At 53.7% G+C, this 26,175-nt stretch overlaps 3 protein-coding genes across 15 annotated transcripts; 2 read left to right on the top strand and 1 right to left on the bottom strand.

Moving 5' to 3' along the window:
• The first annotated feature begins 362 nt into the window (after window positions 1-362).
• Window positions 363-10,337, top strand: PHOSPHO1 (phosphoethanolamine/phosphocholine phosphatase 1). 13 transcript variants are annotated; one of them, XM_077164675.1, is made up of 6 exons: window positions 566-582; window positions 1,812-1,908; window positions 3,645-3,757; window positions 4,585-4,703; window positions 5,450-6,293; window positions 10,209-10,337. In XM_077164675.1, the coding sequence occupies exons 3-6, from the start codon at window positions 3,713-3,715 to the stop codon at window positions 10,335-10,337; spliced, it is 1,137 nt and encodes a 378-aa protein (XP_077020790.1). In that variant the 5' UTR covers window positions 566-582; window positions 1,812-1,908; window positions 3,645-3,712. The 13 variants fall into 13 exon arrangements, 12 of the variants coding, with proteins under 12 accessions (XP_077020788.1, XP_077020795.1, XP_077020797.1 ...); XM_077164676.1 differs by lacking the exon at window positions 566-582 and adding an exon at window positions 684-700; XM_077164674.1 differs by lacking the exon at window positions 566-582 and adding an exon at window positions 705-721.
• On the bottom strand, window positions 7,404-16,953 carry ABI3 (ABI family member 3). The gene is made up of 8 exons (XM_077164686.1): window positions 16,519-16,953; window positions 12,104-12,271; window positions 10,920-11,096; window positions 9,544-9,629; window positions 9,240-9,335; window positions 8,850-8,992; window positions 8,310-8,447; window positions 7,404-8,016 (listed from the first exon to the last, which is right to left on the bottom strand). The coding sequence occupies exons 1-8, from the start codon at window positions 16,633-16,635 to the stop codon at window positions 7,853-7,855; spliced, it is 1,089 nt and encodes a 362-aa protein (XP_077020801.1). The 5' UTR covers window positions 16,636-16,953; the 3' UTR covers window positions 7,404-7,852.
• On the top strand, window positions 16,196-20,069 carry GNGT2 (G protein subunit gamma transducin 2). The gene is made up of 4 exons (XM_077164687.1): window positions 16,196-17,522; window positions 18,441-18,532; window positions 19,247-19,352; window positions 19,785-20,069. Exons 3-4 carry the CDS (start codon window positions 19,269-19,271, stop codon window positions 19,908-19,910), a joined length of 210 nt encoding a protein of 69 aa, XP_077020802.1. The 5' UTR covers window positions 16,196-17,522; window positions 18,441-18,532; window positions 19,247-19,268; the 3' UTR covers window positions 19,911-20,069.
• The last annotated feature ends 6,106 nt before the right edge of the window (window positions 20,070-26,175 follow it).

Genomic DNA, 26,175 nt, shown 5'->3' with positions numbered 1-26,175 from the left:
CGTCCAGGGGCTGGAAGAGGGGGGCATTTCCGCAAACCTGAGAAATCAGAACCCTGGAGACCGGAGTGGGTAAAGTCCACAGCGTGGCACTTTTAAGTGTGAGGGCTGGGGGCTATGTATACGGCCCCTGCGGTCCTAATGAGGTGCCCCCCACCCAGGCGCCCCCGCGGGGATGCGGTCCATCCCCATCCTCTTGCTCCTTCCCGCTGCGCCTAATCGCACTTTGGCTGGCGCTCGGGGAGCCTCCGGGACAGACCGAAGGCTCCGGGGCAGCCAAGAGGCGTGGCCCGCAGGCGGCCCTCCCCTTTGATGTGCGCCGGCGCCGCTGTGATTGGATAGTCGCTTGTGACGTGCGGGGACTGCGGTGCGCCCCGGTGCTGCAGCAGCCGCAGCGCCGGCGGCGGCTCGGGCTCCGGCTCCCGGGCATTTAAAGGGGACGCGGCGGCGGCCCAGAGGATGGGGGGCAGGTGGAGGGGATGGTTAAGACGCACGCTATCCACGGCCCTTTGGGATTGGAGGAACTCGCAAGCCGATACCCAGAAACCCGGGGTTGGATAAGACACCGCGTCCCCTCCAGTCCCCGTAAGCTCCTTTTACTCCATCCTGCACCCAAATACCTCAGCTAGCTCCTCACCCCCAGCCCCCAGTCCTTATGCTCCAAACTCAGCCGGGACAGACTGCTGCCTCCGTCGCTTTCCACGTGAGTCCTGGACTCCAGGAGGTAGGGAGAGGGCTGGGGTCCCAGTGTAGGGTGGGGGCTGTGTGGAGTTTGGGAAGCGCCTTCACGCGCATGTTAGCGGGGCAGTCCCTGAAACGGACGAGTGAGTCCCCTTCTCTCCTACCCCAGGAACGTGGTGCCCGGGTGTCTCTCCGTCCCCGACTCGGGCAAAACACATATCCTTCTTGGCTCTAAGGAATCCGTGCCCCCTTGCTCCCTGCCACCCAGAATCTCCTCTTCTTCCCGAGCTACGCACCCCACCCCCTGCATTGGAGCGAAGCACCTGCCAGCTGGGGGGGGGGGGGGTGCCAGAGTGCCGGCTTTCCAGCCACCTCTAAAAATATCTCTCCCCCTCCCCAACCGCAGCTGCCACCTCCCTGCCCCTGCCCAGGGAGGCTGTTATCTCAGCAGGCAGACAGCCCAGAGGTGACTCTCAGTCCCAGCTTCCTCACTGGCACCAGGGCTCCAGGTCATCAATGCCAGCTAGTTCTGGCAGGGAGCATACAGCTCAAGAGGGTCTCTAAGGACAATAGGGAAAGCTGGGGCTGAAGTTTTCCCAAGAAGCACCAGAGAGTGCAGAGTTCTAATCCTTAATGGAATGCTCTGTGGCCCCATGCTGCTAGCTTGACCTCTCTGGGCTGCTGCTTTTCCAATCTGTTCCTGGGGATTGGTGAGCAAGTAAGAGACCATGAAGTTGGGGGGTGCTGTCTCGGGGAGGGAGGGAACTCCAGCTTAGTCACTGGACCTGATTTCTAGTGACTAACATGAGAGGAGACTTGGTTTTGGGCAAGGGCTTGCTACTGTGATTTTTCTGGGGTCCTCTCCCCTGATCCCCATCCTGAAACATTTCCTATGGGAAATGTCCCAGAACTGCCCTGTGAACTCCATCCACCCAATAAGAGGGAGATTTCAAACCTAGGGCCTATGCCATAAAAGGACCTGTTTTCCTCCTTCATCCCCAGAAGACCCTCCCATCCCATTCCCACAGATTTAATCTAAGAACTTTTGTATAAAATGCAGGCAGAAGCAGGGAGGGATCTGGAATTCCACTGCTTCCTGCCACCTTCCAGAAACCTTTCTCTCTTTGGTCTAGCTTGCAGGGGAAGCTCAGAGAACCTGCCCATCTTTTCTCTAAGGGACATTTTGATGACCACAAAAGGATTCAATCATTCAGGACAAAGCTGCCAGAGGTGAGTGACTTTCTGGAATACCAAGGGAGCAAGCTTCCAAACTGGGGGCCAAGAAGGAATGCCTGGGGTCCCTCTGACTACTGCAAGAGTTGATATGTCACAGTTGTGGCCTCCATTTCCAGGGGAAGAGACCCAGGGTGCCTGGCTTTCTGCTTTAGAGACACAAACAAGGGCAAAATAATGAGCCCGTTGTTTATGGGATGAAAATTAGTCTCTGGATGGCTACTGGAAGCTGCTTTGTATCTTTGCATCTGTCCCTCACTTCTCTCCATGCCCCATATATGCCTGTCCACATTTGCTTTTACAATGGGAGTGGCATCTCTTGACCTTTCTCCTCTGACTTGCCTGGTCTAGCTAGACATGTGACATCAGCCAGGATCCTGGAAGGCTTGGCCTCCCTCCACATAGGGCCTGGGGACAATCCTCCCACTTGCCCTACGCATGCCATCCTCTTGTCTCTATGCTCCCTCCCTTTCTCTCCCATCTTCTCCTTGACCTATGTCTCCTCTCCCACCCCCACCCCTGCTCTTTTACCACTACCTCATTCAGTTTTGGTCTCCTCTTCCAATCAAAAGTTCTTAGGGAAAAAACAGACCCACATCTGTTTTTTCCTACCCAGAGAGTTTAATGCATTTGTGGCCAGGGAGCTGGGAGGGATAGGGTACCCCAAGATGAAAGGTGGTAGGGCCCCTCCCCACAACCTGTGCCCTGCTCCTGGGACATTACAGTCACTGTCCTGGGTCGGCAGCTTTTTGCTGCTGCCCTGGGCACCAAACTGGTATGGGGATGAGTGTCACCTTGACAAAGTCAAAGGGGGTTGCTGTGTCACCCGTTGTCACCACCGGAGGGCAGCATCCAGCCAGACCTTTGCTCCTTTCAGGGTCTAGTCTGCATGCTCAGTATCTTCCCAGTTCTGTCCCAGCTGTCTCTTGGCCTCTTATTTTAACTCTGGGGGTGGTGTGAAGGTGGGGGGGTGAAAGGTTGGGGAAGCAGGGAGGCACTGGGAGCTGCAGGTGGTGTCCTTTGCATTGCTTAAGGCCCTGAGAAGCCAAACCCTACCCCCAAAGACACACAGTGAAGTCCAGCAGAGATTTCAATCTGACTCTCCTGTCTGACAGATAGACCCCTGAAGGCACAAGGGGACCAGCCCCAGATCACCTGTGGGACACAGGGGTCCTGGTCCCCCAGCTGTGGTTCAGTAAGCCCCAGTCATCTGCCCCTTCCTAATGAAGGCAGAGGGAAGTCAAGGCTGTGGCCATGTGTTGTCTAACCTTGCTTTGCCCCATGAAAAACAGCATGGCCTCGGGAAAGTTACTTAACCTCTCTTAGCCTTTCTCCTCTGCTAAATTCATGGGACAGTGATGAGCAGTGAGGGTCATCTGTGAACTGTAATATCCCATACACCTGTAAGCAGCAATCATATTAGAGGACAAAACCAGATCTCAAAACCAGGTCTCAAACTCCGGGATCTGGTTTTGAGATATTTATGCCACTTAGAGTAGGTGACCTGGGCAAACTGGGTTAGCCTCTTTGGGTCTCCAGTAACATCATCTGTAACATCTCTAGCATCGTAGAGGCTTGTTAAGAGGATGCCAAGTGCTGTGCCTATTTGAGGAGTTATTTTACTGAGACCCTGGGAGTGCTTCCTGGGGCTCAGCAGAGGGATAGGGCTGGGTGGGCATTAGTAGAAGCGATATCAGCTGACTACTGTCAAATGGACCTTGTGTGGTTGCCAGGACCTCTGGACAACAGCAGGAGCCCGGCAAGAGTTCCTATAGGTGATGCCCAAGGTGATATACTGACAATGAGTGGGTGTTTTCCAGTTGCTGGCCTCCGATGCCTGTCTAGGGTAAGTGGGACTCTTCGGGGGTTTCTCAGCCCCTACATTTTCACCAAGGGGTGGGAGGAGCCCTATCCAGCTGCTTTTAGGGCTGCCCCCACCTCCACTGGGGCTCCTCTAGTCCCTGGAAGCTTCCATACCAGGCATGGGGTCCTGATGCTTTACATCCTCAAGGCCAAGGATAGTGGGCCACTGAGACTCGCAGCTGGCTGTTGGTGAGACCAGAGGGTGACTTTAAGGATGAGGTTGGCGGGATAGTTCTGTTAGGGAGGCAGATAGCCAGGCTCAAATTCCAGTGCTGGAATTAGGAGCCTAGACTTCTGTTTTACAAGGTGTGCCAGGCCATAAACATCCCAGGAATGTTACAGAGGGGGTTAGGAAGAAACTAGAAAGAGGAATGGTTCTGTCCCCATTAATTGGGGTGCAAGACCAGGAGAGAGAGAGAAGCAGTGTGGTGGATATTCTGAAGCTGTACCTTATTTATTCACTCTGCTCTTTGTCATATACAGCTGCTGGCAGCCAAAAGTGGGCAGGGACAGGCTGCTAAGGGCTCCTGCCATCTGCATGTGCTCACCTTTCTCTGTGCCCGCACACTTGCCCTTGTTGTCACCCATCCTTTCCCAGGTCCCTCATCAACATGGCTCAGACCAAGGTCTTCACTTTTTCTTCTTGTTCAGCTTCATGCTTCCTTGGCCTGACGTCCACCTAGCCCTCTCCTCCACCACTCCACCCCCACTGCCTCCTCCCTGCTCAACCATCTCCCCACTACCTGCTCCCTCCTCCCCTGCCTTTTCAGCCACTGCTGCTCTCTCTCCTCTCCCTTCCCTGTCTCCCAGGTATGCCGTGGACTAGTGCGGGAGGTTTCCATCTCCCCAAACCCCACTGCTTCTGCTGACTGCTTGCTTCGGACCCTGGCAGAAACCCCACCTGCTGATACATCCCTTCTGGGGAATTGGCAAGTGATTAGCAATGAGCTGTCAGCACAGGGCCCTAAACATCCCCCCCTACCCCAGAGAAGCTGTGTCCCATCCCTGGATGTCTGCCCAGCACCACCTGGCTGCAAGCAGCTCCCAGAAAGTTTTCCTGGGTCTTACATGGTCAGTCTACCTACCTGGTTATTTCAAGGGCTAAAATCCAGTGGGCTATCCAGTGCAGAGGGCCAGCACCTAACTCTCCAGGCCTGGCTGTTAGTTCCCATCTCCAGGCCGGAGGACCTGGTGCTCATTTATCCACAGTGTCCTGGATGATACCAAAGCTATCTTCCCTGGAGCCTGGCTCCTTATTGCCCACAAGCCATCCACTCCTCAGGGTCCCAAAAGGGACTACGAAGCTGCTCCGGCTGGGTGATGGGGAATTTCCCTTGGCCATGTTTGTGTTAGGGAAAGAGGGAATGGATGGCACCCTCCACCCTCCCTTTATCCACGCCAACAACAGGACAATCTCCAGAGGGCTGATGCCTTGGAAGCTGCTCCTCCCTTCTTTTCAGTTGAGCCTTGTGAATCAGGAGAGGCGCAGGAGCAGCTCCCAAGGTAGCCCTTCAGAGTTCTGGTGTAGGATTGTCCCCTGTTCATATACCCCAGGGCAGCTGACTGAGAGGTGCCAAGGGGGTAGGCAGGGAAGGGTGAAGGCTGGGGACGCGTGGGGGGGGGGGGGCGTGTCGGGTACTCCCCCCCGGTTTAACTGGCCTTGGGTCTTCCTCAGGTCTTGGATGTGCCAGCGCCTCTGGCCGTGGTCCGCTAACCAGCCTCTTCCCGGCCGGCTCCCGCCGCGCCGCTTCTCGCTTGCCCCCTCTCCTTCTTCCTGCTCCTCTCCCCTCTGCTCCCAGGACGGTGGGATGGCCGCAGAGGGCGCCCCGCGCTTCCTCCTGACCTTCGACTTTGACGAGACTCTCGTGGACGAAAACAGCGACGACTCGATCGTGCGCGCTGCGCCGGGCCAGCGGCTGCCGGAGAGCCTGCGAGCCACCTACCGGGAGGGCTTCTACAACGAGTACATGCAGCGCGTCTTCAAGTACCTGGGCGAGCAGGGCGTGCGGCCGCGGGACCTGCGCGCCGTCTACGAGGCCATCCCCCTGTCGCCGGGCATGGGCGACCTGCTGCAGTTCGTGGCCAAACAGGGCGCCTGCTTCGAGGTCATTCTCATCTCCGATGCCAATACCTTCGGCGTGGAGAGCGCTCTGCGCGCCGCGGGGCACCACGGCCTGTTCCGCCGCATCTTCAGCAATCCGTCCGGCCCGGACGCGCGGGGGCTGCTGGCGCTGCGGCCCTTCCACACGCACAGCTGCGCGCGCTGCCCGGCCAACATGTGCAAGCACAAGGTGCTCAGCGACTACCTGCGCGAGCGGGCCCACGAAGGCGTGCACTTCGAGCGCCTCTTCTACGTGGGAGACGGTGCCAACGACTTCTGCCCCATGGGACTGCTGGCGGGCGGCGACGTGGCCTTCCCGCGCCGCGGCTACCCCATGCACCGCCTCATCCAGGAGGCGCAGAAGGCCGAGCCCAGCTCCTTCCGCGCCAGCGTGGTGCCCTGGGAGACGGCCACCGAGGTGCGCCTCCATCTGCAGCAGGTGTTGAAGACCTGCTGAGGACCGCCGCCTGCAGGGGGCGCCCGGGGCGCCCGGCTGGCAGGGGAGCGGGGGCCGGGAGCGGGAAAGACGGACCTAGTTTTATTACTCCCTTTCCCCTTTCGCTTTGGTATGTTCCGCCCGACCGCTTTCTGGAATTCCGGGCCCGTCCATTTGGGGGACGGGGGAGGGGCTCCGAGCCGTCCTATCTATGCAGCGAACCCAGCTGGGCTGCCGCCCCCAGTTCCGCTACACACAGTTACATTCTGGAGTCTGGCCCAACTGAGGATGGTGCGAATACCTTAGAAGCAGCGCTTCCAGAAACCTTATCCTCTGTGTTGGGAGGAAGGGGGTCCCTGCCTGGCGAGAGAGATAACATCTTCCAGTGCTTTCCCTGCGGCCTCCGGCCACCTAACCTCCCCTAGCGTCTTCCCAGACACCCCAAAGCCCAGCCGGACTCCCCGCGGAGAGAGAGAACGCTCTCCGCCCACCGCCTCGGGTCCGCGGGATCTTCTTCACCCACCGCGACCCCACACTTTATGTACGCGCCACATCTTTCTCTTCTCGCCTCCCTCCCCCCCTCCCCGCCCCTCCAGTACCCCCAAGGGGGAGGAAAGGCCACGGGAACAGTCGCCTCTTGGTGGTGGGACGGGGTAGCGCACCGTCCGGCTCCGGGCAGGCAGCCGGGACCTCGCAGCGAGCGATGGTGTCTCCACCACCCAGCCTCGTCTATGCAAGAGCTGCATAGACTTTACCAAAGTCGCCCCCGCGGCCGGGGCCCTCCGCCCCCTCTCCCCTCCTACGGAACAGAAAGCCATGATATTTTTAAGCCAAGCCAGTGAAACCCAAGCTGCTCCTCCTCCCTCTGTGGTGTTTGGAGCTATAAAGGACGTGAAGGGGCAAGAGGTGACATCTCTCCCGCGCCGCAGCCTGAGGGGTGAGGGTGAGGTGGTTTCTGCTCTCAGAGAGCCCTACTTAGATAACGAAGATGGTTCCCGCTCTTGGGGGGAGTGTCCAATTTCAGGGACCAAGACTGAACACACAACGCACACAGCAAGCCACAAGGCAAAAGACCAAGGTGCTCTGAACTGCTGCAGTAGGACATCTGCGGTTGGGGGCGGGGGGTTCTTCCTAACGGAGGAGGTTGAGGGGGCGGGTACCGCTGACAGGGGCAGGCAGAAGGGGGTTCAACTTTAGCAGGAGCGTTAGAACTGGATACCTTTAAATTCCTCATCTCCCACCCCCACCGCCCCCAGCCCTGCAGGGCAACCATCAGGAAGTCATTAGAGTTTTATTCAAAATTGGCACTGGAAGCTGGAGACCCTGCCCTGTCTTGAGTAGGGCCCACTGCAGACAAGGAAACCAGTTCTTGCCTGTTAACAGCAGGCCTCTGGGTACCTCCTTTTCTTCCCAGGATCCCTTTCCTCCCCGCCAGAGGTGGGGAGACCCAATCCAGCCGTGGTTGGAGTGGCTTTGGCCCGGAGCTCCACAGGCTTGCTCAGAGCAGAGCCTAGCTCGCAGGCTGGCAGAGTCCCAGGTGGTCAGCAGCTGGGCTGCACATAGTTCCCAGGGAAAAACCCAGTCCCTTCGGAGCTGACGCCCTCACACCAGCCGTCGGAGTAGCGGCGGGTGATGCAGATGACCGTGCCCTCAGAGAAGGAGAGCTCGTTGTCCTTCTGGCGAGTGTACGGGTACAGTGTCACAACTGCAGGCCAGGAGAAGGTGCTGTGAGATGCACATCCCAGCCCTTCCCCAAGGAGGTGCAGGGGCCCGAATGCCGTATTCTAGGGAACATCTGGAGGAGAAGGCCACAGGGAGCGGCCTTTTCCCAAGACCTTAGGACCCCTCCCCAGCTCATTTAGTATCTAACACCAGGCCAGATGTTCCCCCTCCTCCCCGTGTGGTTCTGACATGACCCCTGGGTGAACATTTGGTCAGTTCATCAGAAGAGGGAGATAGGTAGGAATGCCTCTGAGGTAGTAGAGGGCGGTCAGGTACCTTTCTCCAAGTACGCAGCAGGGACCCAGCTGGGCTCATCTGGGCCAAAGCCTGGGGGCGGTGGAGGCGGCAGCCCCAATTCATCTACATCCAGGGGTGGGGGCGGGGGCAGGTCCAATGGCGGGGGCAGCTCTGGGACTGGTAGGGAAGGAAGGCTGCAAAGTGTGGCGCCGGGGTTCCCTCCGCTGACCCCAGGAATCTAAGCTGCTCAAGAGCAGAGCCCCAGGATCTGGCCCTTTTTATACAAGCTTCCTCCAGCCCTCGCCCGTCCCAGCCCTCTCACAATACCTCTAGGCGCCTTGGTAGGTGCTCAGCAAACACTGAGAGACTGAACAGTGCGGGTAGTCACGTTTAATTAAGAAACCTCTGAGACCCCCCTATACAGGGAGCTGGTATAGAGCAGGTGCCTGCTTTCTCTGCCCTGACCCCCCAGTTGGACCTGGTGGGCCAACTTAGATCCGCGAGGGGTGGGGTGGAGGAGAGTACCAGGAGGTGGGAAAGCTACGCCACAGTGGGGCAAGAAGGCGCGGAGTTACTTACCTTCCAGCTCCTCCAGAGGAGGCGGCAGCAGGAAGCCTTCGAGGGCGGGCGGTGGGAGTGGGGCCAAGGAGTCTGGAGGAGGAGGGGGCGGGGGGGCCGCGTGCTCCTTCGAGATGGAGACTCCACCCACACCTTCCGCGCTGCTGAAAACCAGAGAAAGCGGGGGCTCTGGTTCGATCGCGGGGCGCTTTCTCTAACTCCGTAATCGCCCGCCCACCCCCAACTGGTCCCGCCCCTCCAGCCATAGGTCCCGCCCCTCGACGCCAGAGTCCAGCTCTGTCCCGGTGATCCCAAGCCCTCTTAACTTCTAGTCACCGTGACAACGGGCAGGGAGCCCCTCTCAGGCTTCACCCCCAACCCCCCCCGCCCGCTTAGGCTGGTGGGGCTCACCCGGCCGACGCCAGGGAGGAGGCGGAGGAGGCGGCGGAGAGTTTGCCGTCGGGCAGCACGGGGGGCTGCACGGGCTCGGGGATCCGGGGCGGTCTCCTGGCGGGGGGCCGGAGCGGGGGCGGGGGGAGAGAAGAGGTTATCTGAGGTGGAGGAAGGCATCTGGCAAGCTGGGGTGAGGTGCGGGGAGGAGCGGACAGCAGGTGGAGGAGCAAATTTGGCGCCAGCAGTTGAGGGCGAAGGTGAGGGAGCAGAGGGAGTTTCAGGGTCCGACCGGGCACGGTTTAGATCGTCCTGAGGCCCTCACCCCAGCGTGGTGGAGGCGGGTGTGGCAGGTGCCTTGATGCTCTTGCGAGATAGGGTCCCGGTCCGCGACAGCTGCGTGCTCAGATCCTGCGAGGGAGCGGGGTGCGGGGCTGACATCTGTTCCGGACCCCCCAACCCCCGCCCTCACCCCAGAGAGGAAACGGCGGAGGGGCAGACGGAGAGCTGGGAGGGACGGCGGGCGCAGCAAGTTCTCACTTCCACTTCCCAGCCCCTCTCCCACCCCCGACCCGCATCTCCATTTCTTATTGCCTGGGCCGGGGGCCTCCAGTGTGCATGGCCCACCACTGAAACCTCGGCTCACAGACGCAGACTGGCGGCCACTTCCTGTGCCCAGCCGCAGCCAGCTGAGCAGGCCCATCCACACCCCCGCTCCAAACCATCTCAGAGGCCAGGAAGCTGCAGGCCAGGTTTGGTGGTCCCTAAATTTAATTAGACCCTAAGTCCAGCATGGGAGGGTGGGGATGGAGGAGTTGGGGAGGAGAGGACACATCACACTGAGAAGTGTCCCACCTGTCGTTTTTTTTTCAGGCCTGCCTGGGGAGTTCAGGGCAGAGACGTGCAGCCCTCAAGACACTTAAAGTATACAAGTGACAGGGTGCAGATCCAAGCGCAATTGTTACTGATGGTATTTCCCTTTCTTTGCAGTGTGGGTACATGGGAAATGATAGTCTCTGTCGGCTGTACTGCACCATGGGCGAGACGAAAGGACTGAAGCATAAAGAATTTAGGTTGGACAAGAGAGAGAACTTACTGGTGGAGAGGCATGGGGACTGAAGGAAGGAGTGCACGGTCCCCATTTTGGGGGATGGTATGTTACGGATAGCAAGAGGTCATTTAGCTTCTTAATCTAGTCTGGAATGTTCAAGAGTGGAGAATGGGTTGGGGGGAGTGCCCTTTCCCACCTCCCAAAAGGAGATGGACAGAAGAAAATGTCAGGGTCCTGCTCCCCCCTCCTATGCCCCCTTTAAGTGACTGCATTCCTGCCCCTTCCCACCCAAAGGCAGCTCTGGGGGGGACTGCTCAGTGCAGTGACCTCAAACCCCCAGACAGAGGAAGTTGCTGTTCTCATGCGGCTGGGGAGCTGTTCTCATGCACGCCCTGACATCCTCCCTGCCCCCTCTTCCCCTTCACACTCACCCAGTACCCATGGGGGGCGGGGCTCAGGATGTCACACTCAGCAGATCATCTGAGTACAGGGTACAGGCCAGTTATGGAGGGAGGGGGTCATGGGAGGATCCCAAGAGGGCAGCTTGGGGCGATGGCTTCAGAGAGTAGGGAAAGAAAGAGGTCGGGAGAGGCTGGAGAGAAGGCAGTCAGGAGGAGGGTTGGGGAACAAAAGGGGGCCCCATTCTCTACCTTGATCCCATGACCAATGTCATCCAGGCAGCCAAAGTTAAGGGGTCTCCTGTAGTAGGACGTGAGCGGGGGTAAGGTCTCAGGAGCAATGACCTTCTGGCCAGGGGGCAACCGCTGGACTATGGCCAAGGCGCCGATCTCCCTGCGGGCCACCTTCTCCATGTGCATGTTCGCCATCTGCATGGCAGGGTTTGGAGTGACAATGGGGCACCCGTCCAGCCCCCTGCCCCCTTAGGGGGAAGGGGAACAGAGACTTTGAGATGGGGGTAGGGACCACGGCAAGCAGCGAGGTGCAGAGGCAGCGAGGTTTGTCCCCAAGGCCGCATGGCAATTGGGAAAAGAGCAGCAGGGGGAGGATGGAGCCACTTGGGAGCAACTTCCTGGTGGAAGAGAATGAAGGTTATTATTAGCTGAGCAGGAAAAGGGAAAATACAAAGTGTCTGGAGATGCTGGGAAGAGCCTAAAAGGCTGGACTGGCTGGGAGCAGAGGGGTCAAAGTGGGGGTTGTCTTGAACAGTGGCTGGATCAGCCCCCCCCCCCACCTTGGGGGATTAATAAGTTAATTAACTTCCTCTTGAAATGTTCTCTGGAGAAACAGGGAGCACTGAGAGGGTGTGAACTCCCTTTGCAAGGGTAAGAGGAAAAGACACACCCCACGCAGTAAGCATGTGGGGGATGCACAGGCCAGAGGCTGAGTATGTAAGTGGATATGTGCATGTGCCTTATGGGCCAATTCCTCGGCCAAGGATCCAGGAAGGAAGGAGGAGGGTATGTGTGCTCCCGGAGGTGGCAGTGTTTCCCGGCTGAAGATGACCTTGCCAAGCAAGTGCCCTGGGTCTAGGACATTTAAGTCCCTGCCTGTTTTTAGATGGAAAAAGGGTCCCTTTGCCTCTTTCCTGTACTGTGCAGCCACCACGAATGGCAGAGTCTATTTCTAAGCTGCTGAGTAGAACTCACAGAAGAAAAAGCTTTACCTTCAGGGAATTTCTAGTTGGATGGGGCAGCAAGCTCCACCAATGTGACAGAGCCATAGAAATAAGGAAGCTCAAAAAGCTTGGGTAGCATCAACCTATGGGAGAGTCGGGCTTTTGGGCATAGAAGAAAGGAAGAAGTGAGAGAATGTCCAAGTGCAGTGGGGCTGAAGAATTGGGAGTGAATGCAGGAAGCCTTCGTGCACCCCTTACCTGGCCCAGCGTGCTCACGCGGGCTTCCACCTGCCGCAGTTCGGCTGCCTGCAGGTCCAGCAGCCGCAGAGTGTGTCCAGCCAGGTTGCCCACCTGGTAGGCCACGCTGGCCAGTGCCTGGGTGGTGAAGGCCATGGTCTCCTCCAGTGCCTTCCGCTTGTCTGTGGCCTGAAATACACAGTTGCCTGAGGCCAGCAACTCTCACTGTGCCCTTAGCAGGGTAGAGTGGGGTGGGAGGGGATGCAGGGAAGGTGAGAGCTGAATTTGGGAGCAAGAAGCAGCAGCCCTGAGATGTTTGAGGTTTTCATAAAGATGTTGTACAAAGGGGGACCCAGGACATTTGGAAAGAGAGTCTGCAGCCCTGGGGAATGGATGCAAAGGGAAGGCAAGATAGCACCCCACAAATGATCTAGCTGGGGATAGAGTTGAGATGACCCTGCCACCTTCCTGGGGACCTCAGTAACGAGTTGCCCTTTTGAGTGGTAGGTGGATGGGTGGGGGTGGGGTGGGGGTGGGGGGAGTTGAAAGGGAAGAGGAAGACAATATTGGCTAGAGAGAACATTCTCAAACTTAAAAAATCAACCAACTAACCCCAGGCACCCTGGATAGAACTGAAACCAAGGAATCTGTGCCTTTTAAAGCTTTCTGCATGACTACCGTGCTCATTGTTTAACCCTAGTCTCCGGGTTAGTGTTTGGGAAGAAGTGAGCGGGTCCGTTCTACAGATAAGGAAACCGAGGGCCAAGAGGGAAGGACTTCATTCATTCATTCCCTCCAATAATTTCCCAATACACCGACAATAAAATCCAAGCTTCTGACCATGGCCTATATATGGTTCCACAAGGTGTGGCTCCTGATTTTCCACCCTCATCCCCTACCGCTCCCCATCTCACTTATTCCTTTCCAGTTACACTCACTGGCCATTGGGTTTCTCTTCCTGAGCGAGCTGAGTTTGTGTCTACCTCAGGGCTTTTGTACTTGCTATACGTCTTTCTAGAATCCTTCTTACCAGTCTAAGATTATCCCCATCCCATCCCCATATTTACTGTCTATCATATTTTCCCTGATCTCTTTTCTTCATGGCACTTAGCACTATCAGAAATTATTTATCTATTAACTTCTTTGCTGTCTCTCCCCTACCCACTAAAATGCAAGTGCCATGAGGGCAGCAACTTGTCTGTTTTATTCTCTACCTACGGGCCAGGAATAGTATCCAACACACAAAAGATACTTGATAAATAGTCATGAATTAACTGACATTCGGATGAGAATCCAAACACTTGCTTGGCATCTTCCTGCTGCATGCCAGGCACTGGGCCAGGCGCTAAGTCACACTGCCGGTCAGTGGTAGAGGGTTGGGCAGGGCATGGCCAAAGACAGAAGAGGTTTTTTCAGTCCCAGATCAGACCATGGGGACTGGGGCAAAACTGTTCAGTCTTTGGGTTCCCCAGACAGCTTCATCCTCTCAGCCTAGCCTGGGCAATGGAGCTGCAGCTTGCTGGCTTGCACCTCTCTCCTCAGGATGGGGTGGGGGGCAGATCTGGGAAAGACCAGTGGACTGGCAGGCAAGCCTACACTCTGGTTCCCCGGGGACCTGTCAGTGGGGACTAGACCTGGCGCCTGTCAGAGAAGGGTCCTGAGAGAGACCTGGGTGCAGCCAAGTCAGAGCCCAAGGACAGGCCTAGAAGCTCCCTGGCAGCCCCCTCCCTTGGTTCTCCCTTGGGCACATAGCCCTCTCCACTGCTCTATTGCACCAGTGGGAAGAGAAGCTCATTTGCAGGTCACGCTACATCTTATCTTTTCAAGAGCATCAAAAAGGCAATGAAATCAACCTCGGGTGCTAACACCAGAAAGGGTAGCAGGCCCTGTGCTAGTTTAGGACCTTCCTACAGTAGGGCAGGGAATGAGGGCCCAGGCAGAACCACAGGCTTCTTGGTCTCCACATGGATTAACAAGCTGTTCCCCCCTCTCCCCCATCCCAGGACTGGCAGGAGGAACAGTCAGAGCCAATAGGAGAAGAGACTGCTCAGGCCCAGCTCTGGGAGGCTACAGCCTGGGCCCCGCCCCCTCCTGGCTTTGTCCTTGGCCCACAGTCAGGTCTGGAGGGAGAAGGGTCTGGGCTCCGCCTTCACGGCTGATTGCTTTTCATCATGCAAATTATTCTGTCAGTAAATTCGGTCGACCCTAACAGAGACCTCCACAGAGCCAAGGGCTGAGGTTGACCCCAACTTGCCCTCCCCCAATCCCCATGGGTTTCCTGACACCTGGTTGGGGTGGGGTTGGGTCGGGGAGGGAAGAGCGGAGGGCCTGGGAACCAGACTTTGTTTAGAAGCAGTTTTGAGAAGTCAAAACTGGGGCACTTGTTCCCCAGCTGAAGCTCCTCAAAGAGGCCTGGAAAGGTAGCAGGTGGTGTGGGCTAAAAGGATGCTGTGCAAAGGAAGCAGGAGCCCAGGGTTTCCAGCCTGGGTGTTTTTGGAAGGTACTGAGTTTTATGGTTCGCAATGTCCCTTTTCTTTCTGCCGTTAATAATAATAATAATAATAGTAATGGTAATAGCCGCCATTTATTCTGCCCTTCTTAGAGACAGACACTGGGCTAAATGGTTTAATTCATTATCACATTTAACCCACATGCCCACCCTCTGAGAAGGTATAAGAATCCAACAGGGAAACTTGCCACAGGTGTTACGGTTGGAAGGTGGCAGAGCTGGAAATTGGTCTCTGGTCTTTGTGACCCCGAGTCCTGTGTGCACACTACCTATGCAAAGGAGAGCCCACCCAGACGTTCTCTGAGCTGCAGATTATTGGAGGAGTGGAGAGGCCCTTTTGTCCTTGCTGATAGGAGGAGCGGAGCTGTCTTGGCTGTGAGAACCAGGGCTGGTTTGCAGGTCACGTTCCAGCTGCTCTACGAGCTGTCTCAATGTCTGCACATTGTACCTGGGACTGAAATTGTACCTGGGATAGCAATTTCAACTAGAGGTTTAGAGGGTAGTCCCTGGAGCCAGGTTTCTGGGCTGAAATCCAGACTCTGCCACTAGCTTGGAGATTCTGGGAAAATGACTTAAACTTTCAGAACCTCAGCTTCCTCATTTGTGTACTGGGGGTGGTGATCACCCATAGGACTTAGGTGAAGACGAAGGAACAGAGTATTCTAAGTGTTATGATTGTCGGCGCTCTTTAATCTGCTATTTTCGTGTAAGCACTTAGTCCCCTCCCACCTCCAATCCCCCCACCGCCCCCCCCACCAAAAAAACAAAACAAAAGGAAAAACTGGCCAGGAAGGTTCCCAGGCATCTTCTTACAGTTGGGTTAGTACAAGTTAGAAAAATGAAGTTTTGCCTGAGGAGTAACAGGTTTGACCTGTAGTTATTAAGACAGAGAATACTGTCTTAAAGTCAGTCAGGGAGAGTGGTGCAATCGTGGCACAGTGGCAGAGTTCTCACCTGCCATGCCAGAGACCCGGGTTCTATTCCCGATGCCTGCCCATGCCAAAAAAAAAAAAAAGAAAGAAAAAGAAAAATGCCCCACAGAGAGGCAGAATAATAGAAAGCAAAGAGCTCAGCTTCAGAAGACAGGGAGTCCCGGGTGGACGGCCGGCTCTGCATTTCTGAGCTGTATGACCGTCCACAAGCCCCCTCACCTCTCTGAGCTGCTGTTTCCTCATCTATAAAACAGGAATACGAATACCTGCCTTACCAAGTCATTGTGAGGGTTCATGGTATAATAGGTGCTCAATATTTGGTACATTTCCCACTTCTCTTCCCTTGATGAGGGAATCTACATTCTCTGTCCTGGAACAACCACACAGTTTTACAAACTATTCTAAAATGACACCACCATCCTCATCTTTTGCTGGCACCCTGCTCCAGAAGTCATGCTGTTCATCCCCCGCCTCTGCATAAGCCCTCGTCTGAAACGCAGCCTCGCCTGCTGTGTGTCTGCACTCTCACCATGTCAAGAAGAGAGGTTTATTCCTCCTTCCCTTGTCCATTTCAATGGACAATGATTGGGAAGTTCTTCTGAAGTCTCACCAGAGAGCCAGCCTGAAAATGGCGCGAATATCTGAGCGAGGACAAGTCCGTGGGGACTCTGGATTTGAGTGGAAGGGGAGGGGGCGATGAACCTCGAGTGAGGCCTGATAGCAGGATAAAAGATGAAACAGTGTTGCCCTGGACATCTCTGAGGCTCTGGGATGGAGAAGGGGTGCAGCGAGGGCTTGGGTGGCATGGGTTTTAAATTAAAACCCATTAAAGTTTGGATTAAAAGTTGGGAGGGCAAGGGTGAAGCCAAAGCCTGGAGTGGGCAGATTTCTCGGCCAAGGTCCCCCATCTGGCGAGCCCTGCCTGGCACCTGTTGGGATGGCTCCCGTGACCTGCGTCTGGGGACGGGCTCCCAGGCTGCGCCTGCTCCTCCTACCTGCACGTAGTTGTCCTCACAGTAGTCGGCGACCCGCAGCAGGGCGCTGTGGTTGCCCCGCAGAGCCTCTCGGCCTGTGGGAATCTCAAACTCTTGCAGCTGCTGCAGCTCCGCCATTGCCCCAGCCTCTGGCCGGCTCCCCGGGGAGCCCGCCAGTTTTGAGCCTCACCCTGCCCTTGATTGGTCGCTCTGCCTTCCCTCCCTCTCACTACTTTTGGTTTCCTCTGCGTGAGAGACCCAAACCTGCTTGCGAAGGGCAGGAGACTCATTCCGGGACAAGAGGAAGTCGGTCCCTGCTCCCTGGGCCTGTGACGCTCTGTCCCCTGCCCAGATGAAGGGGGAAGCCAGGGGCCCCTTTGGGGCCCAGTGCCCCAATCTCTCCCAGCAGAGGAAGCCAAGGCCAGGGTGGCTGTGATTGCTCCCTGGTCCTAGAGAGGAAACTGCAGGGTGGGGGGATGGAATGGCAGACTGAGGAGGAAGAGGGCTGGCCTGCGATGGGGGGCGGAGATGGGTTTTCCACTCATGGAAGGGGGAGGAAAGGGCAGAGGGTGGGGGCTTCCTTGGGAAGCTCAGGGATGAGTCACGAGGGATGGGGCGTGGAGGGTGGCTCGGGTCCGGAGGCCAGCCGGGCCGGGGCGGCCTGTGCGGTGGTTGGTGCGCAACCAGCGGAAAACAGCCGATGCCGACAGCAAGAGGCACCAGGGTCCGACATCAGGAGGGACACAACCAGGGCTTCTCTGAGAAGTGATACCAAGTCATTGAAGGGCTAGGTACGACAAGGAGCTGGTGGAGAGCTGCTCTACGTGCTCTGTGCCTGATGAAATCTGGACAAGATGAAACTGACCAAGTGCAGTGTGAGGGGCTCAGATTAGGCAACGAGAAGGACTTGAGTTGGAAAAGCACCACGTTCAAATTCCAGACTAACTTGTCAGGTTTAGGAAACAGCAGTGGCCGGAGTACTGAGCCGGGCACAGGAGCGTGGGCTCCATGCCATGCTTTAACAGGTGAGTTGGCCTAACCACCTCCAGGTCCTTCCAAGCTCACATTCTTAGATTTCACAGCTGTGAGTAGGACTTGGCTCCTGAAATAGGGGAGGTGAACAGGCAGAATGGCCATGGGCTTCCTCTCCAGCCCCCCCACCCCTGCCCAGTCTGTCACCCTAGAGGCAGGAGACTAAGAGGACTCCCCTGATCACAGTGATCCCTGAGGACATCTTCTCCTCAAGAGGACCCCTCGTCACTGGAGCACAGCCAGCCAGAGCAGGAGCTCAGGGTCTGTTAAACGGCAGGGACCCAGGGTGGTCCTGGGAGGAGACCAAGGGAAAGACCTGAGTCCCATGCTCAGGAAGCGCCTGTAAGGGGGACCCCACAGCTCCCGGGGAGGTTGGAGGCCAAGGAGTACGGACACAGGCATTAGAGTGCTAACTGGCACACACCTCACAGGCAAGGAATCTGCTTTTATTAATTGAGTAAATGAAGGTGGAACTAGACCCTCACAAGGGGAAATTTGCCGGGGACATGAAGGATTCTTGGATGAAGGACGTAAGGAGGTGGTTTAGGACTTGCCTTATTGGGATAAACAGCTTCAGAATAAGCTCAGGGGTGGGAGAGGGAAGGCTGGGGATCAGGGGGTATGTGAGGCTAGAGAGTGGAAATTAGAGGTCAGTGGGACTCTGAGCCGGGGAGGGGGTCACTGAAGGATGTGGGGGGCAGTACAGGAAACAGGGTGATGAGAAGGTGGGCTTGGGGCAGAGAGAGCGAGGGTAGCCTCTGTTCCTAGTTTTCTGGTGGGAAGAACATCAGCTCTGCTCCGTGGCAGTGAGGGCTCAGAGGCTCAGGCCGGTGGATGGGCTTAGAACTTTGAGCTTATGATCAGCTTAGGCAGCAGAGACTTTGGCTCCCAGACCATCTGCTTTATCCAAGATTTTCAGCTGCTGAGGAGCTAGGAGGCTCAAGCACCATCTCGTCTGGGTCCAGGGCCAAGTGACTCGAAGTGGCGGGCTGCTTCTTGGCAGGTGAGAGGGTCTGAGGCTGCGCCAGGCTGGGATCTAGTTTTGGCATTACCAGGGAGGCCTTCTCGATAGCCCTGCAATGATAATAACAATGAGAATATTGGTAATAATAATAAATATATTAAAGTGTTCATTATGTGCCAGGCAATGAATCAAATTATTTTGTATGCATTATTTTCTTAGTATTCACAATAATTGTATGAGGGAGGTACTATTATTATACCCATTTTACAGAGGGGAAAACGAAGACTCAGGGAGGTTGAGTAACTTGCCAAGTCCATACAACAAGGAAGCGGCAGAGCTGCAGCCAGAGCAGAAATCTGACAGATCCCAAAGCCCATGCCCTTAACCACTAGGGTACACTCTCCTCTGCCAGGATCTGGTAGTCAGAAAGAAAACTTCTAACCTGAGTCATTAGACAGGACATAGCCTTGCCTTCCAAATCTTCCTCACTGACAGAATTCCTTTTCTGTTCCTTTTCCATGCCCTGGATTCCTGTTTCCTCCTTAGACAGGCCCTTATCTAAGAGCAAAGACTGTGCCTTCCACCAGGCCAGTAGCTTCCTCTCCCACTGTGCCTTAGTCCCTGGGGCCTGGAAGGATGCAGGAGTGTATGCTGAGTGATGAGGGGTCTGAATATGGCAGGGAAGAGGAACGAAGTTGGGGTGTGAGGCATGCAGAGGATGGCCAGGGGCTTACAATCCTGAATACTTTCCAGGACCTGAACTCTCCAGGGCAGAATGGCTCAGGACCTCAGCGAGAAGGAGCTACTGAGGATGGAGGTGGAACAGCTGAGGAAGGAAGTGAGGAACCCAAGAGCTCCTGTGAGCCTTCTTATCCCCATCCCACTCTCCACTTCTTCAACCTTTCCCGTTCCTGTGGGGAGCTTGGGCACCAAGGTGTAAGCGATAGAAAACAGGATGAGGGACCTCTCCTGGGCAGTGGAAGGAGCAGGAGCCTGTAGGAGGAGGCTGGGGCTTGACCACGTGGAGACCCTTCTCTGAGCACAAGAGAGCACCTCTGAGCCTTGCAGAACTCAGTTTCTGGGCTGAGTGTGGCCAAAGTCTTCCCCAAAGGCAAGAATTAGTCTCTGTAGTTCAAGGAGCTCTCTCATGCCCCTCTCACTCTTGCCTGCCCCCTCATCTTTCATCTCTCTGGCCCCTATCCCCACCGTGCTCCAGAAGTCTGTTTTCGTGTGTCTGACCATGGCACAGATCCCGAGAAACAAACGGGGGCTGTATTTTGTTTCCTCACAGGTTTCCAAGACGGGAAAGGAAATCAAGGATTATGTGGTGGCCCAAGCAGGAAATGACCCCCTTCTCAAAGGCATCCCTGAGGACAAGAATCCTTTCAGGGAGAAAGGCACCTGTAGGATAAGCTAATGGCACCGGAGCCCCTCCCCCCGAATGTCTGTCCCTCCTCAGCCCCATTCCTCACCCAGAACCAAGCGTCCCAGGGTAACCCCCCGGGAACCAGCTACCTTCACCTTTCTCCCTCGGCCTCAGAAGTCCCAGCGCCCTCAGTCACATAAAGAGTAAATATGCCTGGCCGGATGCATCGTGAATCTATTTCCCAATCCCACTTTCAGCTCTTTTCTCCCATTATCTCCTCCACCTCCTGGGTCACCGCCGATCCGCCTTGCAAACCTTGTGTGGAGAGCTCTACTGACTTAGCAGTTGGCTCCAGATTGCGTGTTGGGGTCTGAAGAGTGCGAAAGCCGAGACCCCAGAGGGCAGTCCTGAGGATTCATTTCCTCCTGCATAGAATCCCTCCTACCTTTTCCCTGGGGAAATGGGTTTCCACAGCAGCACAGTTTGGGGACAAAAGTTGTGGGGAGGGCCTTTCCCCCAATCTCAGGTCCTAACCTGCGGGCCTCCTCCTGGTCATTAGATCCTCCCGACGGCCTGAGGACAAAAAGAGTCTGTAAAGTCAGGATTTTGTGACTTCGTGATCTATCTTGCAGTGATGAGTGCTTGTTACATCCCAGGCACTAGGGATAGAACAGTGAATAAGACTAACATGCTTGCTACTCTTACGGAATTTGAGCTGAGGAGACATGAAACAAGCAATTTGCAATCAAGTCAGTAAGTGCTACTGGGGAAGTCAAGGGTAGTGAGGGGACACAGCAGACAGCAGCTATCCTAGTTCATTGGGGAGAGGTCAGGGAGAGCTTCTTGGAAGTGTCTTTTAAGATGATTTTTTTGTTTGTTTCATTTTTAAAATATTTTTATTGACACAACGAAACAAACACTAACATCTGTAACATATGAACATTCCATACTTGGTGTACAATCAATGGCTCACAATATCATCACATAGTTGTATATTCATCCCCATGATCATTTCTTAGAACATTTCCATCACTCCAGAAAAAGAAATAAAAAGAAAGAAGAAAAACTCATACATACCATACCCCTTACCCCCTCCCTCTCATTGACCTAGTATTTCCACTGAGATGATTTTTGAAGAGGGACAAGCCAGAAGGGAAGAGTGCTCCAGATGTAGGCAAACCCTAGTGCACAGTCTGGAGGTGACAGAAAATGTAATCCATTCAGGGCAATAAACTGTGGGTGGGAAGTGTTAACATGAGGCTGGAGACGGAGATTAGGGCCAAGACTTCTTTCTTTTTCTTTTTTACATTTTTATTGTGAGATATAATATATACACAAAAAAGCAGTAGATTCCAAAGTGCATTGTAACAGGTAGTTATAGAACAGATTTCAGAGTTTTGGTATGGGTTACAGTTTCACAATTGTAAGTTTTTCCTTCTAGCTGCTCCAAGGCACTGGAGACTAGTAGAAATATCAATAATGATTCAGCAGTCATGCTCTTTAGTTAAATCCTATCTTCTCTGTTATAACTTCACCTTCTCTTTTGATCTTTCTCCCAGTCTTTAGGGGTGGTTGGGCTATGCCCATTCTAACTTTACATGTTGGAAAGAGCTGTTGATAATATGGGATAGTGGGATGGAACCAGCTGATGTTCTGGAGGGGCTGGGCCCTCTGGGTTTCAGGTCTTATCTGGCCTAGGAACCCATCTGGAGAGTGTAGGTTCCTGGAAAGCAATCTTAATGCATGGAACTTTTGTAGAATCTCAAATAGAGCCCTAGGTGTTTCTTTAGGGTTGGCAGGAATTACCTCAGTTGGGGTTTGGCAAACCGTGGTAATTAGATGATGGTAATTAGCAATATCTAGCTGAAGCCTGCATAAAAGTAGCCTCCAGAATAGCTTCTTAACTCTATTTGAACTCTCTCAGCCACTGATACCTTATTTGGTTACAGTTCTTTCCCCCCTTTTGGTCAGGAAAGCTTGTCAATCCTATGGTGCTAGAGCCAGGCTCATCCCTGGAATTCATCTTCCATGTTGCCAGGGAGACTTTCATCCCCAAATGTCATGTCCCATGTAGGGGGGAGGGCAATGATTTCACTCACAGAGTTGGGTTGAGAGAGAGGCCACTTCTGGGCAGCAAAAGAAGTCCTCTGGTAGTAACTCTTAGTCATAACTACAGGTGAGCTTAGCTTTTCCACCACATAAATAAGCTTTATAAGAGAAAGCCTCAAGATCAAGCACGTGGCCTACTGACTTGGGAGTCCTTTATGTTTGAGACAGTAGCAGGAGTTTCCCTGGTGATAAAGCTTAATAGTTCCATATTTTTTCTCCCATCCCTGAAGGGACTTTGTGAGGCTGGGACTTGAAGGCCGTTACTGTGAGCCCAGCTGAGGACTTTCTTCACCAACCTCAGGGCAGCAGGAAGCTTATTAAGGTATTTAAGCAATGGAGGCTCTGATTAGCATTTTTAGCAGGTCATTTTGCAGAAGGGAGGGTGCATCCTGTTGAGGGCCGGGAGTGTAATGATGGATGAGACAGATTCCTGGACAACAGACAGGGTCTGTGTGGGGTGAGCACTACCTCACCCAGCTCAGGTGGCATCCTGGGGAGAAGGAAAGGCTTCTAAGAGGAGATGATGTCAGAGTGGAGTCATAAGAGGGTGAAGTAGTAAATGGGCAGATGGATAGAACTCCTGGTAGAAGGGGCAGTATAAACAGAGGCATGGATATGAGGAAAAGAAGAACAAGACATGGTTTGAAAGGGAACCCCGATCAGTTTGAAATTGTTGGAATATGTTCTAGTTTGCTAGCTGCCAGAATGCAATATACCAGAAATGGAATGGCTTTTCAAAAGGGGAATTTAATAAGTTGCTCATTTACAGTTCTAAGGCTGAGAAAATGTCCCAATTAAAACAAGTCTATAGAAATGTCTAATCAAAGGCATCCAGGGAAAGATACCTTAGTTCAAGAAGGCCGATGAAGTTCAGGGTTTCTCTCTCAAGTGAGAAGGCACATGGCGAACACAGGGCTTCTCTCTCGGCTGGACAGGCACATGGCAAATATGGTGTCATCTGCTAGCTTGGTCTCCTGGCTTCCTGTTTCATGAAGTTCCCTGGGAGGCGTTTTCCTTCTTCATCTCCAAAGGTCGCTGGCTGGTGGACTCTCTGCTTCATGGTGCTGCAGCATTCTCTGCTCTCTCTGAGTCTCATCTGAATCTCTCAAAATGTTTCCTGTTTTATAGGACTCCAATAAACCAATCAAGATCCACTCAAATGGGTGGAGACATGTCATCCCCTAATCCAGTTAAACAACCATTCTTGACTAAATCACATCACCTAGGAAGATGATCTCATTACAGTTTCAAATATACAGTATTGAATAGGGAGTATTCTACCTTTAAGAAATGGGATTTATATCAAAACATGACTTTTCTTAGGGGGCATATTTCCTTTCAAACCAGCACAGAATATAAAGAGGGAGTCCTAGATCCTTGGGATACACAGTTAGAGAGGTGGGTTGGAAGCTGTATTAAACAATCTTATCCATTGAAAAGTTTTGAGACTGGGAGTAAGTGGGCAATGTTTGTATTTAGAAGGAAATTTGCATTTTGACAAGATTTAAAGGGGAAAGAATAGAGGCAGGGAGACAGATTAAGAAGCTGTTTTTAGATCAGGGAGAGGTAAGGAAGACCATAGATTTAGGGAAGTGAAGTTGAAGAATTATTTGGGAATTAAAGTTTTCATATCTTGACAACTCACTGAGTGAGGAGTAAGGGATGGGCATTTCTCAGTGACGACCTCCGAGTTTCTGCCTTGTTGAAATGTACTAGACAGGGTTGAAAGCAAACCTGAAAACAACTCTAACAATGTATATTGATCCTACCCACAGCCACAAACTTGCTCAGCCTCCCCTCCCCAGCAGACCAATAGCCAAAGGCATGTCCTTCTCCTAGGAGTGAGGCCATCAGGCCCCTGGGGTCGAAATCCAGGCTCTCCAGGGGGTTGTCCACTCCTCTCCCAGTTCTGTATTGACCCTATCTCACCATTTCTGTATCCTAGAATAAATGTAGTCACTCTCAACACACCTTACTCAAGAGAAGGAAAATAAGAGGAAAGAGAAAAAGAAAACATTTAAATACAATTTTTTTTAAATGGGGAAGAGTAGGGGTACAAGGGTAGTTCAGTGGTAGAATTCTCCCTGCCATGAGGGGAGACACAGGTTCGATTCCAGGCCCATGCACTCCTCACCCCGATGAAAAACAATTTAACAAATGGTGCTGTAATAAAGGGATAGTCACATGGAAAAAGAATGAAATGTGACTCCCCACCATACAGTACACAAACAAACAAACAACAACAACAACAACAACAAAAAAAAAACAGGGAAGAGTGAATATTCCTTATTCCTCCAACAGTCGGAAAGAAACAGACAGGGTTATCGTCACGGGGCTACAAGTGGTGTGGTTCCTTCTTCTACAGTCCCAGGCCCTTGTCCTCCTACCTTCAGGTGGAATCTCTTTGGTTAGAGTTCTTGGTCCAGGGAGGAGACTCTGACCTTTATTCCTGAGGGGTCTGAACCCTTGAGGGGCCTCTGCATGAAGTAGCATTTCTCCTCCTCACCCTCACTCGGGGCATGGTACTCCAGGTCTCCTCCTGACTCCTCCACACCCTCTGGCACCCAAAGAGGGGTAACGAAAGCAGAACCCCCTGAACCTCAAGGTCAGTCACTCAGTCCAACAGTCTGGCCCTCTTTTCTGTCTGTTTTCCTAGTGCCATAAGGACCCTCAAAGACTGAGTGGCAATCTCAGCTCCCAGCTCAGAGGAATGATGGTTTTGTGCCCAGGTGACAGCATCCCTCCCTTGGGTGCCCAAACTGTCACTTTAGCGAGTTGAGAGGATAGGAAAGAATCTAAGCCATCCGTCCCCATCTATGCTCCACGCGTTTGCTAGCTATGAACGAAAAGCACCACATGTTGTTACTGGTTCAATTCAGAGCACATCCAACAGACCTTCTCACAGCACCTCCAATTTGCAAAGCAGTGTCTCCTAGCTGGTGCCATGGCTGGGGCTTTACCAGGCCAATCCATCATTCTGGAAATCTACCTGCTACAGACATTCACCCTCTGCCTTCTTTTTTTTTTTTTTTAACTTCAGTAGTTTCATTTTGAAATAAGGTTGTATTTACAGAAGAGCTGCAAAGTTCATATAGAATTCCCATCATACCCTCTGCCCAGCTTCCTCTAATGTTAACATCTTACATGTACTTTTATCAAAACCAAGAAATTAACATTGGTATAATACTATTAGATAAACCACAGACTTGTTTGGACTTTCCCTACTTTTTCCCCTAATGCCATTTTTTTCTGTTCCAGAATCCACATTACATTCAGGGCCTTACTTCTTGTGCAGGGGAGAGTTCCTTGGCTGGAAACAGTATGGAATAGGATACCGTGGCAGTCTCTAAGTCATGCCATAAGGCCACAGGTGGTGGTGTTCAGGCAGGGGATAAAAAACCAATGACTGAAGGAGGGCCTAGTCCCGTGAGAACAACCCTCTGTCCCCTCCACTGACCTGCCACCGGAGAACTGGCTGGCTGCCTTGAGCACAAGGCAACGGGAGCACATATGGCATATATGGCACAAGGGCTCAGGTTGTCAGCCCCCAGTCTTGCTACCTATGGGGTTTTGAAGAGCCTCTTCTGCAGTGGGGCATAGATGATCGTGAGCCCTGAGTATTTCCAGTCTCTGGGTTCACCTAGGCAGGGCCACAAACCTCTATCCAAATCTCCTTGTCTCTAGCCCTTCAATTGCTCTCCAAGCCCTTGATCACCTGGCTGAGCCGTATCACTTGGCTGCAGAGTGGAAGGAATTCCTTTCTCCGCTGACTCTCAGGGCCAGTGCCCGGAGAAAGGGGGAATCGCTGTGATCCCCGCACCCCGAAGAGACCAGGAACTGAATTGCGGAAGTGGAGTGTGGATGGGGAGGAGGTGAAAAACTGGAGAAAATAATGAGGAAATAAAATTCTCAGGGCTTAGAGACCGATTGAATGCTGGAATGATGGAAAGGAAGACATAAAGGGAGATTTCAAGTTTCTACCTTAGATGACTGCGTGAATGGTGTTGTCACAGATTGAAAGCCTTCCCCTACCAGGTGATTCTAAATGACTCCCCAGGTTTCCCCTTCCCCGGTGTTCTGTTGAGAATCACTGAGAGGGTGGCAGCTGATACTATAAGAGTGGATGAGAGTGTTCAAGGGGCGCATGTGGAGGGCAAGGAAAAGAGCATCAACAATGGAACTTGGAGGGAGGGACACAGGTGGAGGA

The sequence above is a fragment of the Tamandua tetradactyla genome, chromosome 6 (assembly GCF_023851605.1).
Source record: "Tamandua tetradactyla isolate mTamTet1 chromosome 6, mTamTet1.pri, whole genome shotgun sequence".
Lineage (NCBI taxonomy): Eukaryota > Metazoa > Chordata > Mammalia > Pilosa > Myrmecophagidae > Tamandua > Tamandua tetradactyla.
Note: the sequence above shows the minus strand (reverse complement) of the source record. Positions and strands in the feature narration are given on the sequence as shown.